We start from the raw sequence: 21,596 nt of genomic DNA on the forward strand, positions 1-21,596 counted from the left end.
CTGCTTCTATAACTGAATGGTTGTGTGATATAGGCATTATGATATCAATATGTGCTTTACTTATCGCTGCAGGGTAATTTCTAGTATGTTTCCATATCATTAAATAAGAAATAAATTGAGAAATTAACCTGTGGTCTCCCAGTATTTAATGTTGATTTGTTTTTGAATCCCAAACTCAGATGTCACAGCAGAGGCATTCATAAGGAGAGATGACCACGGCAAAACGAGGCATGACGAGTTCAAGGAATTGCTAGCAAAAATGTTACCTGCTAAGCTTAGTGATATCGTTGTCTTCAGCGTGATGAATGTTGATGGAAAGCAGACAGATGTAAGATTTTCAGTCCGAGGTGGCTTGGCCTATTACAGACCTGAGAAACTGCATGCGGAGATGGCAGCGTTTAAAAATGAGGTATATTCTCTAGGGTTGTCGTGCATCTGGGTAATTCACCCGAATACTGAGTTTGTGAGGTATATATCCCAAACCTCAGTGAAAGAATGTGCTAGATCTACAGATCAAGGGGTTTTTGCCTCACTGAGGACAAAACCACTTGTCAAGCAAGGGCTTAATTCAAGCTTCGTCCCTTCTTAGTCCCATACAATTATAGTTGTACTAACTTCTGGCTCACTTTTTCCTTGCAGAAACATAGCCCTCCATTCCCCTCATGGCGCAGTTAACTCTGTTTTCTCCAGTCAGTGTTTCATCGTGTAACCTATCAGACTTTGACATGAAACCAGAGGAGTCCCTAGAAGCCAAAGTGGTACTGTAGTACAGAGAAACTATGGCTTTTTAGACGTTCCAGATGCTGGTGGAAATACCCAAATCATCAGCGTGTGGTTAGACACTTAAGTAGAGGCTTGATGCCACCCAGGTAGGAATTGTACTGTACAGAAACATGACAGCCCATAGCAAAAAATGCTGCTGGAAGGAACGTGCAGGTTAGAAGGGTGGTTACAACAGCGAAGTGAGATGGAGATAATGAGTTTTGTGACTGTATTTAACTCACCAAAGAACGACGTAAATACAAACTGACACCCTACCCTAACTTTTTTCATTGTTAGAAGGGGAAAATAGTTTTTGAATGCAAGACGTTTTCTTCTACTTCCTGATGTTCCCTAACTGCCCTACTCTCTGCCCAGATCCTGCATGTCCTCTAACTCTGTTATCCAGACACAGTCTGTCTTGGCTGCACTTTTATGTCTGTAGTCCTCCAGATTCTGCCTTTGCTGAAGTCCTGCAGATGCTGCTGAGTAGCTGCTGCCTCGCACAAAGGCCAGATGCCACTGCTTGGCTAAGGCAGCACTTCTTGGCATGTCATCTGTGGCCCTGGGGGCATATGGAGTTTAATACGTGGTACCTCTTAGTGGAGGGTTTTCCTGAAGAGAAAACAGCGCTTTCCATTTGTGTGAATATGGTAGGGTCTGCCTGAGTCTGGGAAACAAACAGGAATATCCTAACTTACCACCTGCCTGCATCTTACTCTATCTTAAATAGTAGTGTGGGTTATGAGAGACTCTTCAGAGTGACCAAGAAGCAAATACCAGAGACAGATAGCATTCATGAAGCATAACGACTGCTTCTTTTGCATATTTATTGAATTACTGCAACAATAATACAGGAAATGTCATAGATTCCAAATACTCCGTGCCATAATATATGGCAGGTGAATCAATCAAAGTGGTAACAAGGGGATTGCTTCACATATTCTAATGAAAAAATATGTTTGTATTAATTATGAATCACCTTTCAATATTTAATGAATAGCTCTAGTGAGTAATCACCAATAGTTTACAGAAAACCAATCACAGCTGGAGAATTTTCTCCAGGAGTTCTTGTACTGTGTTTAACTATAAATATAGCGAATAAGTAATTAGCGCTGGAATTATTCATCGAATTGCTAAATAAATAATATGTTTGCATTACCTCCTTGGGACACAGCTTTATTTAGCAGAAAAATAATCCATCCTAATACTGTAAAGCGCCGAGGTTGTTTATGTACGCTGTGTGTTCCTATAGCTCTCTGAGCGTGCGTTATAGACTCCGCGGGCAGCAGGCACGAAGCTGCGCTGGCGGGAGGCATCGAGGCATTATAAAGCATATCTGATGTCTGTGGGGCCACGTTTTTCAATATACGTTATGGTATTTGAGGATATGCTGACAATGGATTATGCAGGTCAGAGTTCTTACAGAGTTTAAATGACTGCATAAGTTAAAAAACAAAAAAAATCAGAAGCGCTTCAGTATTTATGTATTTGTTTTGGTCTTTTCAAAGCTTATTTTTAAAGTATTTCTCATGCATTTCAACCCCAATTAATGATAAAAACAATGAACTAGCAAAGATTGAGGCAGGGTAGAATATAGTATCCAGTATGCTGAGTTGCATTTTGTTTCAGACGGTTTGACACTCGAGGTGAGTTTGGGGGGCTCAAATGAGGAGGCTGAATCCTCATTGCCACAAAGTGGTCTTGTCAGGCCACTGTCTGTAGACATCATTATTGTACGTAGCTCAGCCCTGCATTTTCCTTTGTACAGAGATCCATATGCACAAGAGAACATAAGAAATAATGTCTGAGTATAACTCATAAGGAATAATTTTTATCCTGGCTTGAGCTTTAGCACACCTGTTGCTGCCAGGGTGCCGGGAAGCGTGAGGCAGACAGCACAGCTTGGAAGGTGTCTGTCACTGCTCTCAGAGCTTTGGTCCTTGGAAATCATGTAGGTAGGCCAGTACAGGTTTAACACCGCCACCGTCGATGGTGTCAATGTTGATGTTTTTAGGAAGTATTGCTAGTGTAATTTTTTGAGAATTTTCCTACGTTTGTCAAATCATTTTGCTTGCCTGTTGTTGTCGTTTAACTCCGGCCAGCAATACAATTACCTCCCCCCTCCCCAGCAGAGGGGGAGAATTGGAGGAAAAAGACAAGGAAGCTCGTAAAACGGAGATAAGAACTAGTTGAACAGTAATGAATTATATAGAGATAAATGAATGTATTAAAATACTTCTACTAATAATAAGCAATTCAAATAATAGAAAATATAACATATCATGATTTCTCACCACCCACTGACCAACACACAGCCAGGTCCTGAGTAGGAGAGTCAGAGCCAGAGAGCCTGAGAGCAATCGCAGCAGAGTCTCAGCGAACCCTGTCAGTGACAGCGCGACTGGGAAAGCCAACCACCCCACCAACTCACGAATGAACGAGTCAGCAGAGGATTTGGCAAAGCAGCTAACGGAGGAGTTAGCAAAGGAGTGAAGGAGCTAACAGAGGAGTTAGCAAAGGAACAAAAAGAGCGATGGCCCCCCAGCCCACTCCCCGCTTATGCCCCGAGCATGCCGTGCTGTGGCATGGAATCCCCCTTGGGTCAGTGTGGGTCGGCTGTCTGAGCTGTGTGTCCCCCACACTGCCTGCAGCCAGAGTTGGGAACGAGCTGCAGCATCAGAAGCTGAGAGAGACATTGAATTTGGTGCAGGCATTGCCCAGCACCAGCTGAAAAGACACCTTGTCAGTGCTTTTCTCAGGGTAAATCCAGGAACAGAGCTTCGTACCAGCCACTGTGAAGAGAGTTAACTCTTTCCTGACTGAAACCAACATACCTGTATAGTCAGGGGTGTTACTAATTAATACTGAAGAAACAAAAGCATTCTATTAAGTCTGTGATGGGTTAGATTTTTCAGACATCAAGGAGTAAGTAAAAGCATTCATTAGGAAGAGGCTGGTGATGTGTTAAACTGTTTTCTCTTAGGTCCAGTCAGCTTTACAGTTGAACATTTCCCAGATCGATGTAGATGAATGTAGGAGCGCAAACTGTAGTGAAGGCCACGGTTGTACGAACGACCTCACCGTGAGTGACATCCCAACAGTGATGGATGCTGGAAGCGTGTCGTTTGTCTGGGTAACAACAGCCATCAAGGCGGTCTGCACCTGTTCAGCTAGGGACCGAGTTCATCAGCCGTGCTCCTCCTACCCTCGAAGCCCTTGTCTCAATGGTGGGATGTGTATTGACACTTCGAATGGTTACAGGTGAGGAAACTTGTACGGCAGATGCTCTTTTGGTTTTCTTCTATTTTTAAAGTGTCAACTGGAGCTTAAAAGGTACAAGTCTAAAAAAAATCATGAAGGTACTTCTGAAACAAGGAGACACAAAAAAAACCAAACCTATGAGAGCACTGGAGTGGGAATCTAATGGCAGTAAAGTTTACTAATGGCCCAGTAATAGTGCTGTAGTCCTGAAAGCGGTGGAAGTAGTCTGTGAGTTAGAAAGAAAACCCTGGGGAAAAAAACATCAGTATAATTGACACGTGTAGTTTTTAAGAGCACCTAATTCAGTGTGAAGGAGTGGGAAGTGTGCTCTGGTTCTTTATCACTTCCAGAAGAGTAAGAATAAAGGTGAGTATCAGTGGTAGCAGCAGGATGTAGGGGGGGGAGTGACACGTAGTTTAAACAACGAGTGATAAAGAGTTGAGAAAACATTAGACAGGAAACTTGCTGTATTGCAGCATCACCTGGCATGCACCAGTATTCCTTTAATGAAATTACACTCGTTTATCCTAGGAATTAACCTCCCTGAGTTTTCTCTGTAATAAGTTGACCAGTTAATGTGTGGTGTTCTCTGTTACTTATTTAGTGAAACAATTCATCCTTCTCAAAAATACCTTTTCCGGAAGGACATAATATAGTGGATAAGTATGCTTTGTACTCTTAAAGTGTTTTTACAATTGCCAAGCACCCCTGAGACTCTGCTAAAATCTTGATTGTTTCGCTGCTGGTTTTTTACTGTGATTTAAATGCTACTTTTATTGCATGTAAAACAAACAATAAAGTTGAACATTGGTGACTTTTGACTATATTTTTTGTTTGTGCTCTTTCAGATGTCTTTGTCCTGCTTCATTTCATGGACCAGACTGCCAGCAGACTAAGCACAGTTTCCATGGAAATGGATATGCATGGTTTCGTCCCATCAGGCCTTGTTTTGAAAGCTCCCTCTCTCTAGAGTTTATTACTATGGTTCCAGATGGACTTTTACTGTACAGTGGTCCTTTGTCAAATCCAGAACCTGGGAGTTCAGAAAACTTCATTGCAATAGGTACTTCTGCAAAAGCATGTGCAAAAATTATGTGTCTTTTGGGAATGGGTTGCCTGTGAGCAGTGCAATAGTTATTGTATGAATTCTGTCTTTCCACCTTACAAGATAATTTATTTTCTGCCTGGAAAGTATTTTGAAATGTGTCCTAATAGGTCTCTTGTCTTTGATACCTTTTTTTGTAGCCTGCACCTATGGCTTTAGGTCCATCTCAGAGTTGTAGAAATCAAGGGGAAAGCAAAATAGACAGATTGGTGTATGTAAAAAAACCATCCCCTTAGGGAAACTGTAGTACTAGAAAGGAATTTAGGTACTTTGAAGATAGATATTACATGATGAATGCAATCTTAGTTGCACATCATTCTTATCTAGTTTGGTGAGAAAAGGAAATCCCCTTAAACTGCTTGCAGTCTTGGGGCATTTTTGCACTCTTTTTTTTTTTTTAGCAGGCAATGAATCCAGCCCTAGCATGGCACTGTAGGAAAATCTGTACACATGTAGAACTCACTGCTTTCTGTTGACACATGTGTAAAAGGTTACCACTGCTTATTTTTTGTGACACTTAGTCACTTAGTGTGGTTGGTATTTTGTATTTTCATCTTTAACTGAAAGGTAAAGTTGTTGGCTCTTGTTAATGATTAACCTCTTTTTTGCTTTGTTTTGCAGTTACTTGTAAATTTGGGTAGAAGATGGAAAGGAGTAAAACCTGCATGTGTTAGTTGTTTTAGAGCATTATAAAATTGCAGATTGCTTATCAGGAACTAGTTCCAGTGTTGTGACAAAGAAGTGGCACAATCTAAAGTAGAAAAAGAAATACTATATTCCATGATTATGTCTGCATAATAGAAGTCATAGAATATAATTCTAGTTATTTCTATAGTGAACCCCACTTTTTTATGACTAGCAATAACCGTTAAAGCGGTACATTCACTTGCTGCTAAAATATCCAGACTGGGGAGATTCTCATCTCTGAATTCAGTTTCGTTTTCCTGTTGCATTAGAACTCTCCGGTGGTATTCCTGTGCTGAAGATGAGCCACGGCTCAGGTTTTGTGATGCTGCAGTTTCCCAGTCACCTGAATGTAGCAGACAAAAAATGGCATCAACTAGAAGTCAGAATCAATGGTCAGGTCAGTTATTTGATTTTTTTTTTTTTTCTCCCACATGAGGATATTTTTATTTCCAGTAACATTTGCCTGTGCAGAAACAGGTAGGAAAAAGGGACTGGGTAATTACATGTAGTATTCTGTGCTTGTAGATTTGTTGAATAACACAAATTTTGGGAGGACAGCATTGTCAATTCCAAATTTACTTGTGTTGTAATCCATATTCTGGAATAAGAGGAATCTTTTTTCTGCTTTTTAAGCTCTGGAACACACGTGGAATATGCATAAAGTCTTAGTTGCATTTTGCACATTCGGTGCACACAGTTACAGTTTTTGTGAAAGTGGTTAAACTACTCAGAAGCATAAATGAAGTGCAGAGTTAAGTGCCTTCTTTGTTAAATGGTTCCATTTTGCCTTTACTCTTTATTGCAAGATGGAAAACAGAGCAGGAAAAAAACCCAGCTCTTTCTGCTTGGTATGCAAAAAGAAAAAGATGAAAATTTTATATGACTTGTTTATAGAATTTTACAGATATTCTTAATTCAGTATTAATTCAGTATTCCTATGGTTTGGTGTAGGATGTTCGGTTCACTTTGGATCACTGCAGTGCAGCTGTTGTCTCAGAGATGGAAGGAGTAGGCAAATGGCTGTCCACGGAAGACCGTACAAATTGTGAAGTCTTTGGGTCTGTGCCAGGGAGAGCAAGGTACATTTCTGGAGATTCGCTGGAAGGCAGTGCATTCTAAGGCACTGAACGTTTTACCTATCAAATTGAAGCAAAGTTACTAATGTCTGGGAGCATAAAAGCATTTTCTCTAGGACCCTCTGGGCCGAGTCACTACACAGATTTTAAGGAACGAAGTCTTCCTCCAAGTGGTCTTGCAATACTAAATGACAACCCCAGTACACTGTGTGGCCTGTACTGGAGCTGCTGTGGGCACTGTGTACCCTCCCTGACCCACAGGGTTTCCCTCACTGTCTTTAGCAAATGCCTGTTCTTGAAAACCTCACGCAATTAGACCAGTTGACTTTCTAACGGCAATAACTCGGGATCCTCAGCGAATCTTCCTATCTGATTGGTGTAAGCCTGAGGGCTCTCACTGACAACCTTTGGTGAAGGTGTTCAGGCAGAATGACACTTAAGGTCTCCGGTTGGTCCGAGGTTACTGCCGTTACAGCGGAGCCAGAGGAAGTGCATGTGTCTGACCTCAGCTGTTCACAGCCTGGAATTCTGGGTAGGCTGCTGATGAAAGGAGGCCGGTGCTGGCGGGCCTGACGGTGGGCTGCAGTGTCTCCCCATGAGACATAGTCTGCAACAGTCATACGTTAAAACCGTGGAAGTTGGAAAATCTTATTCAAAAAGCAATTAGGACATTTAAAGCAGAAGGCTGTGTTCAGCTGCATTCTGCAAGGGTTTGGATTCCGTGTATTTTGCTCCTTTGGACTGATGCTTGTCGCCCATGCTGTTGGCACCAGCTGGGAAAAATGACCCGTATGTTGGAGGGCATGGCCCAACATCAAGAATTATCTCAGCACACTGAAAATAGGACCTGGAAGTACACTGTGTTTTTCCACCTACAACAAAGGGCCAAGAGCTGCATGTAGGCAGAAATAACCAGGCTCACAAATAGAAGGGACAGCTGCAACGTACCAGTGGAAGATACGGAGGGTAGTCGGAACGTGAGGTGGCAATGCCACATTAGTGTGAATAACACCTCCACATGGGTGGATCTCTGAGACATGGAAGGGAATTCTCCCAGTCTGGTTCACACTGCTGGGCCTCGGCTGGGGTCCTGGGTCCAGTTTGGGCACCATGGTGCAGGATAGGTGTGTACCAGCAGGGTACAGAGCGGAGAAGAGAATGGCTGTCATCGGCTTGCCTTTGAGACCTCTGAAGAGTGAAGGAATTGAGGTCACTTAACTGAAAGAAGGGAAAACTGAGGAATGAGATAAGTCTCAGTGTATATAAATGAATGCGGCAAAGAGGATTTAGACAGTCTTTTGTGTACAGGGTCTTAAGTTACAGTGAGGAATATTCGGGGTGTGTTTTAGGGAAACCTTTGTACTAACAAAGATAGTTGAGCTGTGGAACAGAGAGTCCCATCAATGCTGATTAGCACTGGGGTTAAGCCTTTTCAGCAGATGCACGGAGCCCTCCTGGCCACGAAAGGAACACATAAAAATGGGAAAAATAGAAGAACAAAGGAAAATAAAAAAATTGGGTTGATAACTCAGGGAAGAAGAAACTCTATGAGAACTAAAATATGAGGAATTCTTTGGCTCAGAGTTGATTGGGAGACACTGCAGTGCCTGGACATATGTACTGTACCTTTTAGACCACATTGACTCACCTTTCAGGTTTCTGGCCTTCGTCATACCAAACCAGTTTTTGTTGTAGTGTTCCTACAGTATAGAATGAATGTGCACACACAGAAGCACTTGAAGGAGAATATGGTCTCTAGAATATTAGAGCTGTTCCTGACTTGAACACAAAAATACCTGAATTGTAATAGTGTCGCACAGTTAAACTCCAAACAGCCTTCCCTGTCACGTTTAAAAAAGAAATTACCCTTTATTTTGAAGGGCTGGCTTATGCTCACTGCCTAGCTGTATTTGAGAGAAAGAAGTAGATGAAGTAGTTGCATTCTTTCATAGAACCATAGAATCACAGGATGGTTTGGGTTGGAAGGGACCTTAAAGACCATCCAGTTCCAACCCCCCTGCCATGGGCAGGGACACCTTGCACTAGACCAGGTTGCTCCAAGCCTCATCCAGCTGGATGGGGCATCCACAGCTTCTCTGGGCAACCTGTCCCAGTGCCGCCCCACCCTCTCCGGGAAGAACTTCTTCCTGATATCCAATCTAAACCTCCCCACTTTCAATTTAAACCCGTTACCCCTTGTCCTGTCACTACAGGCCCTTGTAAAAAGTCCCCCCCAGCTTCCTTGTAGCCCCTTCAGGTACTGGAAGGCTGCTATAAGGTTATTTTTTAAAGCCTCTATGATTTGGAAATACAGTGTAGGTGTTTATTTATCTGCCTTATCACATATGGCAAGCAATGCCTATGCTTGAAGGCAAATTCATGCCTACTTTTATTATTTGTGTAATTTTTACAGGTATCTGAATGTGAACCCTGTTCTACAGCTGGGTGGTGTGAAGGAATCGCTGCCATATTCCTACCCACAGTTGCTACACAAACACTTTTCTGGTTGTTTGCGCAACGTCATCTTGGATACTCAGGTAGGAGAAGTGGAACATTTTGCTTTAGCAGTGGAGTAAACTTCTAAATTAAATTTTGGGGAGATTTGTACTATACCTGAAACTTTTGCTTCCATGAGCCTATTCAGTGGCCACGTGTGTCAACGTAAAATGCAAGAAAACTCTGGATTTTTCTGTTATGATTAGAATAACTACCCTGCAAAGTTACTTCTTAGTTAGAAATGGGTGTATTGGTGAGCCAGAAGCCGTGCCCTTGTTCATCCCTTGTTTCACACAGCTGACTTCCAAGCTTCTTTGCACATCCCAGGAACTTGTGCAGGGCTGTGGTACCATGGTGTATTTATGCCAGCTGCCTGCTTTGTTAGGAAACATTAGGGTTTTTTTGCTTTCGTAGTGAGTTGAGTTTATTCAGAGGCAAAATATGTTCTTGACAGTGGAAATCTGATTGTCAAAAAGCAGGCTTGGCATCCTAAGCAGTGCAGATGGAGAGCAGACTGTGGTGTGGCATAGCTGTTCCTGTTTAAGAATGAAGTGCAAGTGTTTGTTAAATAATACTTCGCTGTCACACGATTTTCTCTTGAAGGTGTATGACCTTCAGTCTCCCGCAGAGTCCCTCAACAGCTTCCCCGGCTGCGCGCTTACGGATGGGAGCTGTGAAACCATGGGGTCTTCTTCCTGTGGTGTCCACGGGAGGTGTCTCGGGGACTGGGGCTCCTTCGCTTGCCACTGCTTGCCGGGTTACTACGGCTCTCGATGCGACAAAGGTGAAGCCCCTTTTCCGCTACGTTATCGGTAGCCGGGTTAATTGTACAATACAGAAACCTTAAAATGTTGGCAGGTAGCGATTGCCGGGGTGGTTTCTGGTGTTTACATCGTGTAAAGCCATGTTTCAGTGTAGTTGCCTGCGAATTGTAACCATTTCTTTTCTTACTCCCTTTGAGGCATTACTCTGGGTATCAGATAATCTCTTTAGTCTTGAGGGTTTGTGCAGCAACTGTGTAACTGCACAACAGAAGAATTGTGAACCAGGTTATTTGTTCTCACAATTGGTTGAATTTGCATGTTTACACTCTCAGAAATATCTAATGCTCTCAAACTTAAATGTGGGTGTGCCAGTACCACGTACTGTGCAGAGTGAGAACTGCAGTACCGACATTAGAAATGACTGCTCTGTTGGTGTCTGGAGGAGACTGTTGGCTTCAGGAGCTGTGCTTTCGGAACTGCAGGATTTCTTTAGGCCTCATGGAGCCAAAGCTTGCAGCAATAAGACAACTATAGAGTCTCAGGCTGCAAAAATTGATTGTGGTACTTAATACATTGTCTGCAGCCTCTTTTTTTTGTTTTGGTCAGAGCTTCTGCTTTCCCGCTGTCCTCCCGCCTGAGCATTGTCAGGAGAAGCATTAGCAGGATCAGGTCAGGAGGGAGGTCACCTCTTTACAGAGGAGGATGAAGTGTCAGGGTGACTGGGGAATTTCTGGAAATAGATAAAGGGACGTGTCCCAAAAGATGAGCTATGTCTCATGGATCCATGCCGTGCGTGGCGATGTTGTCTGTGACTTTCAACTCTGACTGTGAAAAACATGGAAACAGTAATATTTCCCTCTCCCTGAAAAATGTTTTAAAGGTCTTTTATCCTGTCCTTTTAGTTGCCAAGGAATATACATTTGGGCCGGGAAGTCACGTTCGCTATCAGCTTCCTGTCAGCGTGCCTGCCCGCAGGACGCTGTTTGAAGCCATGGTTAGGACACGGCAGCCCGACAGCGTCATCACGAGCATGTTGTCTCGAAATAAGGATGAACACATCACCTTGCAGGTGAGCAAGGAGTCCCAGACAGTAGTGGCATAAGGTTAAATCAGTGCCAGTGAATAGTTAGCCCAGAGAAACATCAGCTTAAGAGTTGGAAGTAGAACAGAAAACCTTACGCTAAGCACAAAAATTTGGAATTCAGTTTATGGACACTTACAGCTCTGATCCTTCACTTAAGACCCTGACCCCACAACCATGGTATCCTGTTGAGTTTCAAATGGATTTATTGCCAGTTACAGTGAAGTATGGTTTGCTATAGAGAAAAGGATGAGTAGTGTGTCTCCCCTGCTGTCCTGTTCGGCCACGGTCACGAGTGGCCGACTCTGCATAGATCAGACCCTGCCAGGACCGGTGCCTGTAGCAGTCCTAACAACATCCGCCTCCCAAAATGACAGCCTGTTCCTTTTGTGCGTACCGCTGAGCGAGTCACCCCTTCAGCCAGGCTGGCTTGAGCTGTCAGTGCACACCCGGTTCTTAACCATTTGAAGAACCCCATCAATTTGTCCAAGAGAGAAGCAGGGTAAAATTAGCCCGAGTGATTTACTCACTACTGTGAGTACACCACTCCCAGTGTTCAGTTCAGTAGCACCTGAAGTATCCTTATAGTACACTGTATGTGCAGTGTAAACGTCCCCCGAATTTAAACGAATGCCTTAGGACTGATGATTACGTACAGGTCTTAGTTCAGGTAATGTGACAGTTACAGGGCAATACAAAACGCCAGGTGATGACTTTTCTTTTCTCTCTTACTGCTTTGTTAATTATCCACAAGGTTGTTCAGGGATTCTTAGTGGTCTCATATAATCTGGGTGATGGAGACTATTCTGTAAGCCTTCCCTCCTACCACATTGATAATGGTGAATGGCATCATATCACACTGGAGAGAAATGAAAATGAATTTACTCTTCGCCTTTATGAAGGAGGTGGGAAGAGAGAAATTCTGAAAGCAGCAGGAAAACCCCAGCAGCTTGGTCCTTGGAAACACCTACCCATTCAGTCAAAACAAGAGTTTTCAAGGTGAGGAATTCCTGATCTCACTGTTCAGAATGTGGACCTGTAAAAATGAAGGTTTATTGGGACGACATAGGCATGTTGTGAGACGCCTTCTTGTTTCTGTAGAGCCCAAAATAAAGAGACTTCTTGCATAACACTTTGCAAAAGGCAAATAAACTATTCTGACTAGGAAAAAGGTATGGTGTGCAAATGCTGTTAGCTTCTGGACTTGGAACAAAGATGGTACCCGCTTCACTTGATCGTATGTAGAGTAGTTGTTCCTGGAGATCCACACGCTTCTCCCGGCTGGACCGTGGCTGGCTCATTGCATTGGATTCACAGAACTGGTTTGTTGTGTGGTTCTGTCAGTCCAGTCGGCAGCTCTCTTTCCTTGCCAAAGACAGCTGTCCCTGTGCTGAAAGGAATACTCCTGTTCTACACGTGCATTGCAGAGCACACAACCAACCCTGGTTTGTTACCTTTATGCACTGCCTTTGTATTACTGGATTTTACAGCCACTCTGGTGAAGCGTCAACTGAAATTAGAAATGGTTTATTGAATTAGAACTAACAATTTCAGTTTTTAGCAACTGAGTGGGCAAAGTCATGATGTCTGTTTAAAAAACAAATCGATGTTCAGCCTGGAAATATACAGAGAAACGTAAGGTTAAGGTGTCCATAACAGCTTTTTACTGTCCTCAGTTGGCAGCTCACCCTTTGCCTAAAATCACAGTGTAAGTAACGCACAGGTACGCAGGCCATACTTTATACTGGGAAGGAATTGCACACCATTACGTGGTGTGTACCTGGTCTCTGTCCATCATCTCTCTCACACATGCCTTTCACCTCTTTAGCCAGATTCTAGTAAATCCATTTGAAGCAAGGTGGGATAGCTTTCACCAGATGAAAGTACTTCAGAGAATAACACAAAAGTGCAAGGGGAAAACGTATAAAATGCATATGCATTAAGTAGAATAACAAATGGCAACCTAAGTGTATCACACATTATTTAGGAAAAGATGTTTTCTATTGTTTCACTAAAGTATTCCAATAACTGAAGTTTTTGCTGGGAACTAGGGACCATAGTTTGAATTTTTATTTATGGGAGTAATAGTATTTGGTTTTAAGGAAATAGATTAAAGAAGTCTTCTTGTAACCATTTGAACATTCTATTTAGGAGAATTAATGTTAAGCAGCTGAAATGTTTAAGGGCTTTGAAGTTATATACTTAATTCATCAAGGTCTGTACTTGTACATTGAGGCATCTTGTACACATGAAGTGAATGCCACACATCTTCAGTTCAAAATTTCTACCAGAGACCCAGGGCTGTTATAAACCCCATTATTTGGGATTTGCTCTTCTACAAGGTTAATCTGTAAACTGCAATTAAAAATCAACCAAACACAAGTTCTACTGGTGCACATTGAAGAACATAACAGATTTTCCACATACAAAGGGTTTTCCATAATATTTGGACTTTAAAACGTAGTGAAGGGTTGTGTGTTCCACTGTTTTGAACACGAGCAGATAGGGGCTTGCAGCAACACTTGGTTCTTGTGGAAAACACTGGAAATCTCGATCAAAACTCTAGGAAATTCAGACAATGGAGAACAATGCCGTGAAAGTTCAGGTGCATTCAGTGATAGATTTAAACTCTGGTAGCCTGAGTCCTTTGTTAAACAAAACCTGCCAAATCTTACAGCTGCTTCACCTCATTCCTGCAAAAAAAAATAACGCAGTCTCTTTGTGCCCTGCCTCAGGATGCATGAAGGATGTCAGATTTAATAACTACAGGATCCCTCTGGATGCTCAGGCGAAGGAGCTGGTGTCAGTGTTGAGTGCCCAGGGCGTCAAAGAAGGCTGTTCTTCCGAGGCTTGTAGGAGCAACCCTTGTAACCAGGAGTTCATTTGCATTGATTTGTGGATGATGCATGAATGCAGGTAATGGGTGGAAATAGAAAACCCTCCAGCTTCAGGTGGGGAGGGGTGGGCGCTGGGGTGTGTGCAACTTGAAGGCTGCCACTGCCACTCTCATCAAAGCGGTCGAACTGCAGCGAGACACTAATCCAGGTGCCTGCGCGGGCATCGGGTTACTCGGAGAAGGCTGTCCTTTCAGGTACTACCCTCAGCTGGTGTGGCCACTGAATGTGCAACCATTTCAGCTGCCTGTCCTACCTGAAAATCCTTAAAGAACAGCAGCAAACCCAGGACGTGTGTAAACCCCGAGAAGCAGGAACAGAGGCTCGTTAGCTGGAGCGGGGTGGGACAGTAGCACACAAGCACTGTCTTGTGAAGCGGGTGCTGTGTGCTGCGGGTGGGCTTTCTGTGTTAGAGTCCAGCGTCCCACGCGCTCCCAAGCTGCGACCTCTGTTCCCTTGCAGTCCACTCGGGTTGCTGTAGAAGCACCGCATCATAAACTCAGAGTTCTTGTGTGTGGCTGGGGCTGAGGTCAGGACAGCTCCGATTCGCGTTGGTTGTGCTGTGAAAACGTACCCTGTGAGCAGCCCTGGCTGCCACTGTCACACAGGGTTCTCTAGAGAGGTACCGTTCCCTGGACATTCACTGTGATGGAAACAGAAAGAGCGCAGCGCAGCTTATCCTGCCTGGGCAGAACTGCAGACCCTAATCCAGCTATTTTTCACATGGGTAATCTTGCAGAAGCCGGTGGAACTACCCGAGTGCGGAAAGCCCCAGATGTAAGGGTTTAAAGTCGTGGAGTTCGCTGTTGTACGGCTGCTTTAGGAAAGACCACAGCGCTGTAACGAACGTAACTCACTTCTAGTAGCTACTCCAGAAACTGCATATGGAGTGTCAGCAAAGGCTGTGTTTAAATCTTAAAACGCTGTGTTTCATGCCTACTTTTCTCAAAGTTTCATGGTTTCGTTTTGCCTTTGTCTTTTCAGTTGCCCTCCAGGACACATGGTTGTGGAGAATGCCACTGGCAGACAGTGCGTCCACACCGCGTGTGCTAAAAGGCCCTGTAACTACGGTACCTGCATCTCACAGTCGCCAACCAAGTTCCAGTGCCACTGCCCCGATGGCTATGCCGGGCGTAACTGTGAGGTCACGCTGGCGATCTTTCACGAGGACACCGGCCTGAGCTTCAGTTCCATGTTTGCCATCTGCATTTGCTTTTTGGCGCTGTTAGGTAGTTATGGCAACTACATCTTGTATTACCTTTGGTGATCTCATTCATCCGTCTTGTCCTGAATAGTCGTCTCACCCTCCTGCTGGAAAACTCCGTTTCCTAATGGAGACTTGACTCTGCCTTCATTTCTTTGCCATGGTCTCAGCTCCATCCGTAACTTGTTTTTCATCCCCATGTGCACATTGTGCTAAGTGGATCGACATCCATGAGCGATGGAAAGTCTTTGCAGTTTTGTTTTCTGCACGTTTTCACTTCATTGCTAAAGTTCCGTTCTGGTGCATAATTGGATGCGAACTCACTTGAACAGCGGGAGTGGGAATTGCTACCAGACAAGCATTGTTTCACGTACTGCGGAGCATGAAGCAGGTTTTTCAGTCGAGCAGAAATACGCTGCCCGGCAGGAACACACTTGGTCAGATGGGAGCAGTCTCTCGCCTCTTCAGAGTTGTCTCACAGCTCCTCACCACTGCTTTTGGCTTCCTCAGCCACTTCCAGGCTTAGGCATGGGTCTCAGAAGGAAGAGGAAGGACAGAGAAGGATCTCCCTAGTGAGGAAGGATCACATTTTTCAGTCCTTGTTTATTCCGGCTTCATGAAAGTTTGGTGGAGTAACGCTGTAGGATTTTTCTCATGGCTTTCACAGGGTTAATTAAGTTCAATTCAGAAGTTGTAGGAAGAGTGGATCACATCTTTCAGTCCTTGTTTATTCATGATAACTTCATGAAAGTTTGGTGGAGTAACACCGTAGGATTTTTCTCATGGCTTTCACAGGGTTAATTAAGTTCAATTCAGAAGTTGTAGGAAGAGTATGAAAAGGTATGGTGGACTGTTTTCCATCCCTTTGTAGCTCCCTGAAATACCATCGCTCGCCCCAGCTCTGCTGGGCACTATGATTGCCACGCGAATACGAACAGCCAGTAACGTGGGAAGGTGACTGGTTCCCCAGCTCTTGGCATCCCAGTTCGCTGAGCAGGGCTCGTTACGTCTGAGGAGGGCTTTTGCTGTGTCAGAGCAGTTGTGTTGTCAGCTGACTTTGTGTCGCTGCTGGTGCTGAAAAGCCATCAGTAACTTAGCTAATAATCCTGCCAACCTCTCAGGGCTAGATGAGGAGTTAGAAACAGTTGGTTTTAACCAAGTGGTGTGCGTGTTGTGAAAGTTTTGGTAGATGCCACTGACAGTGGTGGTATCACACAGCTAACTTGTGTTAGAGTTTTTAATAAAATCCCTTGTTTTCAAGGTGTCAGCTGCCCTTTCTCTGATGCAGCTTCCACAAAGCGGTGGGTGTACTTGAAAGCGATTAATTCATGCGATTTGATTATAAATTTGTTTCTGCTAGATTAGAAAAGCTGCTTTTCTGATACGTGGTTCCATCTTTTAAACTGAAATAAGGAGCCCTTTTCAGTAAATCGACACCTGGGCAGCTTCACGTGCGTCGGTTATCACAGGAACCTTCCCCTGCCAGGAGGGGACGTCAGCGCCTTTTGTTCCGATAAAAACACGGGGATACCTGGGAGCTCGCAGCTGCCCTGGCAAACACTGTGGATCAAAGGAACAATAAATGGCATGGGAGGCTTTTAACGACAGAAAATCAGGCAGGAGCTTACGCTTGATGTCTGTGTGGAAGAGATCCTGTCTTCAGTGGGGGCACTTCTACCGGTTTCCGCTCTTGGAACATGGGGTAGGTTCATTTTAGGTGTTGGCTGTTTGTGAGCTGTCAGGGTACCTCGCTGGGAGAGACGTGGAACATTCAGACTTCTTGAGTATCTCAAAAACAGCTCAGCTGAAAAATGACTGCCAAAAAGTTACCGCGCGTGTGAACATCTGTGTGACACGTTCTGTTAAGGGGGGGTGGGGCACGGTGGAAGCGGTAATTGCACATCTGGACGGGCTGGTTGAGCTGGCGGGGCGTAGCTGCCCAGCACAGCACGGGGCAGGGACTCCAGGCACCCCAGTTCCAGACCCGAGCTCACGTAGTCCCTGATCCGCCACCTCGTTAGTTTGTGGGGTCCGATGGCCTGAGGTTTTCCTAGGAGCTTCCATCTGTTTCCACAGGGTTGGGAACGCAGTGGTGCGCCAGTTTGCTTGCAGAACGCTCAGTCTGATGTCGAAGCTTTACAACTGCCGGTGTGTAAAATGCACCTAAGCGTTTCAGAAAAACGTTGAAATTCATGGACACTAAGGCAAAATGTGCCTGATTTTTTTTCTTTTTTCCTAGTAAAATGCATAAAAAGTCATTTCCTCTTTTGTCTCGTGTCTTCTTGTGCTTCATTTCTGTGTGGTCGTGTGTTACTGTCGACGCATCATTACCGAGGCGCTGCCCCTCGGTGTGCATTTTCCCTTCCAAGGCTGAGCTCGGTACGTCAAACGGGCACGGAGGGGTCCGTGAGCACCGCCTGGGCCTGCCCCTCTTCAGCTGGTTACCGCCCTGTGCTTTAAAGGGGTATTTTAAAGTGCTCGTTAAAGGCCTCTTCTGCTGTCTTTGCTGTTCACCTTGAAGGGTGCCAAAACCCAACATCTGCCAGACCTGGCTCTGGCTGCGGGGCTGCTGCGGGGTGGGGGTGCTGCCCGAGGACCCCCGGCACGGCCGTGTGTGTCTGTTTCTGAGTGATGCTCTGTTTGGCTCCTGTGTTGACACAGCTCTGCTCGGCGCGGTGTTCCTGTGGGCTCGCTGGAAGGGACGCGGAGCGCTCAGCGGAGGAGTTCCCCACGCCTCTGCGCATCAGGAGGATCTGGAGGACATCAGAGAAAATATCCTCAACTACAACGAAGAAGGGGGTGGGGAACAAGACCAGGTAAGCCCCACTGTTACCTTACAGCGAGGAGGGGATCGGCGGCTCCCTCTGCTAGTGAAAATGTATTTTGTGCTTTCCTCTGTAACCGAGAGCCTCAGTTCTCCTTTCTCCAGCTGATTCAGGACTGCAATTAGCAGGTGAATGATTTGCAGGGACGTGTACACGAGGGTGCCTGTGTTGAGCGGAGATAGGTGCCTATCGATTTAATTTGTCCTAAAGCAAGTGATCCTGTGTGCACGTTTAAAAATGAACCTAGGGGGAGTTCAGCGGTAAAGAAGTAACAGCTGCTGCTTTTGGTTTCGTGGCTTAGGAGCCACCAAATCCTCAGCGGTAATTCCTGCCGTAGCCAAAAGAGCCTGGTGTGAGCTGATCTGCAAGGGCAGTCTCTTCCTGCCGACTGTTCCTCCCAGCCGTTACTCAGACATGACGGGTTAAGAAACCGAGGTGCTGGGTGTGTTCCGCCCAAGCCCTAAAGCACGTGGTGGGTGTGGAAGAACCTTTCTGCATTTTTCTGTTTTGGAGAGAAACACACTAGTGAACAAGCTGTGTTTGTACTTATAGTACACTAGATTGTACCCCAAACAGGCAGTATCACCATTTCTGCTGGCTGTTTTAAGGCCTCCTACATAAAATCATAGAATCACAGAATGGTTTGGGTTGGAAGGGACCTTAAAGCTCATCCAGTTCCAACCCCCCTGCCATGGGCAGGGACACCTTCCACTAGACCAGGTTGCTCCAAGCCTCATCCAGCCTGGCCTTGGACACTTCCAGGGATGAGGCATCCACAGCTTCTCTGGGCAACCTGTCCCAGTGCTCCCCACCCTCTCCGGGAAGAACTTCTTCCTGATATCCAATCTAAACCTCCCCACTTTCAATTTAAACCCGTTACCCCTTGTCCTGTCACTACAGGCCCTTGTAAAAAGTCCCCCCCAGCTTCCTTGTAGCCCCTTCAGGCACTGGAAGGTGCTATAAGGTCTCCCCGGAGCCTTCTCTTCTCCAGGCTGAGCAAGCCCAACTCTCCCAGCCTGTCCCCATGGCAGAGGGGCTCCAGCCCTCGGAGCATCTCCGTGGCCTCCTCTGGATGCACTCCAACTGGTCTATATCCTTCTGATATCAGTTTAATCCAGAACTTTTTGCAGGGAAACTGCAGATATTACAGATGAACCATTTAAATAGGTGATTTGCTGACCTATAGACGTTTGCTGTGTTTGAAAAAGTTAAGGAACTTCATTGCTGCCTTTGGAACTGTTCACTTCATGGATTCAAGAGGTGGTGTGACTCTGCAGAGGTAGTAACAGTCAGGGCACTGATGTGATGGATCAAAAAATGCCAGTGATTAAAAAAAAATAAATGTGACCTGTACCAAAATTCCAAATATCTTCACTTGTACCCTTAATTTCTTGAATTAGTGTGAACATAACACAGGGGCATTTTCCATGTGCTAACGTAGGCAGCTATATGCATAAATCCTGTTTTCCTTAGTAAGATTAACTTCTGCAATACTTGGCAGTTTTACACCCAGATGGTCTTACAGGCTGAGGGGATCCACAGTTACTGTGTGACATGTTGAATTACTTGGGGAGCGCTCTGAACACACGCGCCTTGTTTCAAGCAGTGGAATCAAATCTGTCACTTGACGGTCTTTATCGGAGGCTCTTGACTTGAAGAGACGCTGCTTGGAGTGAAGCCTCTGCGGGCTCCGTGTGCTGTGCCTCAACGACTCAAACTTTGCAGTTCCTGGGGCTGCAGCTAAAACTTCCCAGTGCCCTGCTTAATGCCGAGTTGTTTGTCTCCCACTTTCCTTTCGTACGACGGGAGTTGCCGTGGCGGATGGATTGTGCCGTAGCCATGTGTTCTGACATGCTCAGGGCGGGATGGGGTCGTGCAGCTCACACGTGGGGCGTGCCCAAGACGGGCACCCGCGCTGTGGGGCTCGCCTTGATCGGCACCAGTGGTAACGAGTGCCTGGGTGGAGGGATGGGAGCGGCTATTCCAGTCCCGTCCCAAGGCCCAGTTGTGCCACTTCGGTGGCTTCTTGATTGCAGGTGGGGTTTGTTTTTTTTTTGAAGCGGTTCTGTGTCTCTGATTGAAGTTCAGCCAAAGCTCACGAAGATTACCGCGGATAATCTCCTATAAAACGGTCACGTGCATTTCAACGTGCGAGAGCAAGTGTAATCTTTCGGAACGTGCTGCTTTGACAGCTCTGTCGTTGATGGCCACTAGTCACGTGGGAGTTGTCTCTCAGCCTGCCAACGTTCCCTTGCCTGTAAGTCAGTCCAGAGACACCCTTTGGGTTGTGGGAAGGTGAGGATGCTGTAGGACAACACGCCTTTGCTCTCCTTCAGCTGGCACAGAGATCGTAAGCGGTTCACGCGGTAAGCACGCAGGGTGCTGGCAGCCCCTCGGGAACGGCGGCGGGATGGCCGGGCAGCGCTGGCCGCTGCCTCACCAGGAGGGGTTTTTGGTAATGGGCAGTTACGTGGCTTGTGCCGTCAGGGCACTCGTGTGACACGGCTGGTGGTCGCTCCGCAGACTGACAAAACGCTCACAGGAGCCGCAGGAGACGTTTCGGGCACAATGCAGCAAGACTTCGCGTGCTATTTGCAGCGTCCTTGGTTGCCAGACTCGGTGTGGGTGTTTAATGACAGAAAAATATTCAGATCTGAATTTCAAAATAAAATGTGGAGCATTTCTATCAGTTTTATTTACCTTCCAATACGAAATGAGACTTGATTTTGAGCCTAACTGTGGTAGTGCTGGCTACCGGTTGTTCCTCGTGCGCTCTCACCTCCGTGGTGGGATTTGGCTGTCCCAGGCGCAGTGTGGGTGGCCGAGTGGGTTTGGCTGTCCCAGGCGCAGTGGGGGTGGCCGAGTGGGTTGAACGAGCCAGTCCCTCCCGTCTTGGCAAAGAAGGACTGCCACAGGTCCGTTCCTTCTTTAGTTCCCCCTGACTGTGACATGTTGGGACCTGCAGGGAATGTTAATTTAACGTGAACGGTTTCTCGCTCCAGGACGCCTACAACATGGCAGAACTGCAGGTGTCGGTGCAGCCCGGCCCGGCCTCTTCCCTCTACACAAAGAAGGAGAAACCATCAAACCCAAGCAGCTCCTTCCGGACCGTGTCCCCAGCCGCGCAGGGGCCCCCCAGCGGCTGCCGAAGCCGCTTTTTCTAGCAGAGGCTTCGGTGGGTTCTTGCCAGCGGCCGTCAGAGATGCTGACCGTCAGCCCCAGGCCCTGCCCCGGGGCTCGCTGCGGGGCTTCTGCACCGAAGGGGAAGGCTCGGTCACAAGCGGCCGCAGGACCCCGAGCTCCCCCGGGCCGGAGGAGGGTGCGGTGTGCGAGGACATTCCAGAGTGGGCACCCAAGTCTGAGAAACTCAGTGCACTGTACTCCCCTATGGACGCAGACCTGTAGGTTCCCAAGGCTGCGTTGTTCCCGGGGGGTACCGAG

At 46.0% G+C, this 21,596-nt stretch overlaps 1 protein-coding gene across 1 annotated transcript in view; it reads left to right on the forward strand.

The window, feature by feature from the left end:
- LOC104512263 (neural-cadherin-like) overlaps positions 1–21,319 on the forward strand; it is a 47,022-nt gene extending 25,703 nt beyond the window's left edge. Inside the window, exons 20-33 of the mRNA XM_010155182.1 lie at positions 180–409; positions 3,746–4,023; positions 4,872–5,086; positions 6,085–6,212; positions 6,767–6,894; positions 9,305–9,428; positions 9,991–10,171; positions 11,054–11,220; positions 11,987–12,137; positions 13,968–14,148; positions 15,111–15,355; positions 17,992–18,146; positions 20,239–20,412; positions 21,158–21,319. Coding sequence (XP_010153484.1) covers positions 180–409; positions 3,746–4,023; positions 4,872–5,086; positions 6,085–6,212; positions 6,767–6,894; positions 9,305–9,428; positions 9,991–10,171; positions 11,054–11,220; positions 11,987–12,137; positions 13,968–14,148; positions 15,111–15,355; positions 17,992–18,146; positions 20,239–20,412; positions 21,158–21,319 — 2,519 coding nt within the window. The remainder of the gene's footprint in view (positions 1–179; positions 410–3,745; positions 4,024–4,871; positions 5,087–6,084; positions 6,213–6,766; positions 6,895–9,304; positions 9,429–9,990; positions 10,172–11,053; positions 11,221–11,986; positions 12,138–13,967; positions 14,149–15,110; positions 15,356–17,991; positions 18,147–20,238; positions 20,413–21,157) is intronic.
- The last annotated feature ends 277 nt before the right edge of the window (positions 21,320–21,596 follow it).

This window comes from Eurypyga helias, unplaced genomic scaffold (assembly GCF_000690775.1).
Source record: "Eurypyga helias isolate BGI_N326 unplaced genomic scaffold, ASM69077v1 scaffold2217, whole genome shotgun sequence".
In the NCBI taxonomy this organism is placed as follows: Eukaryota; Metazoa; Chordata; class Aves; order Eurypygiformes; family Eurypygidae; genus Eurypyga; species Eurypyga helias.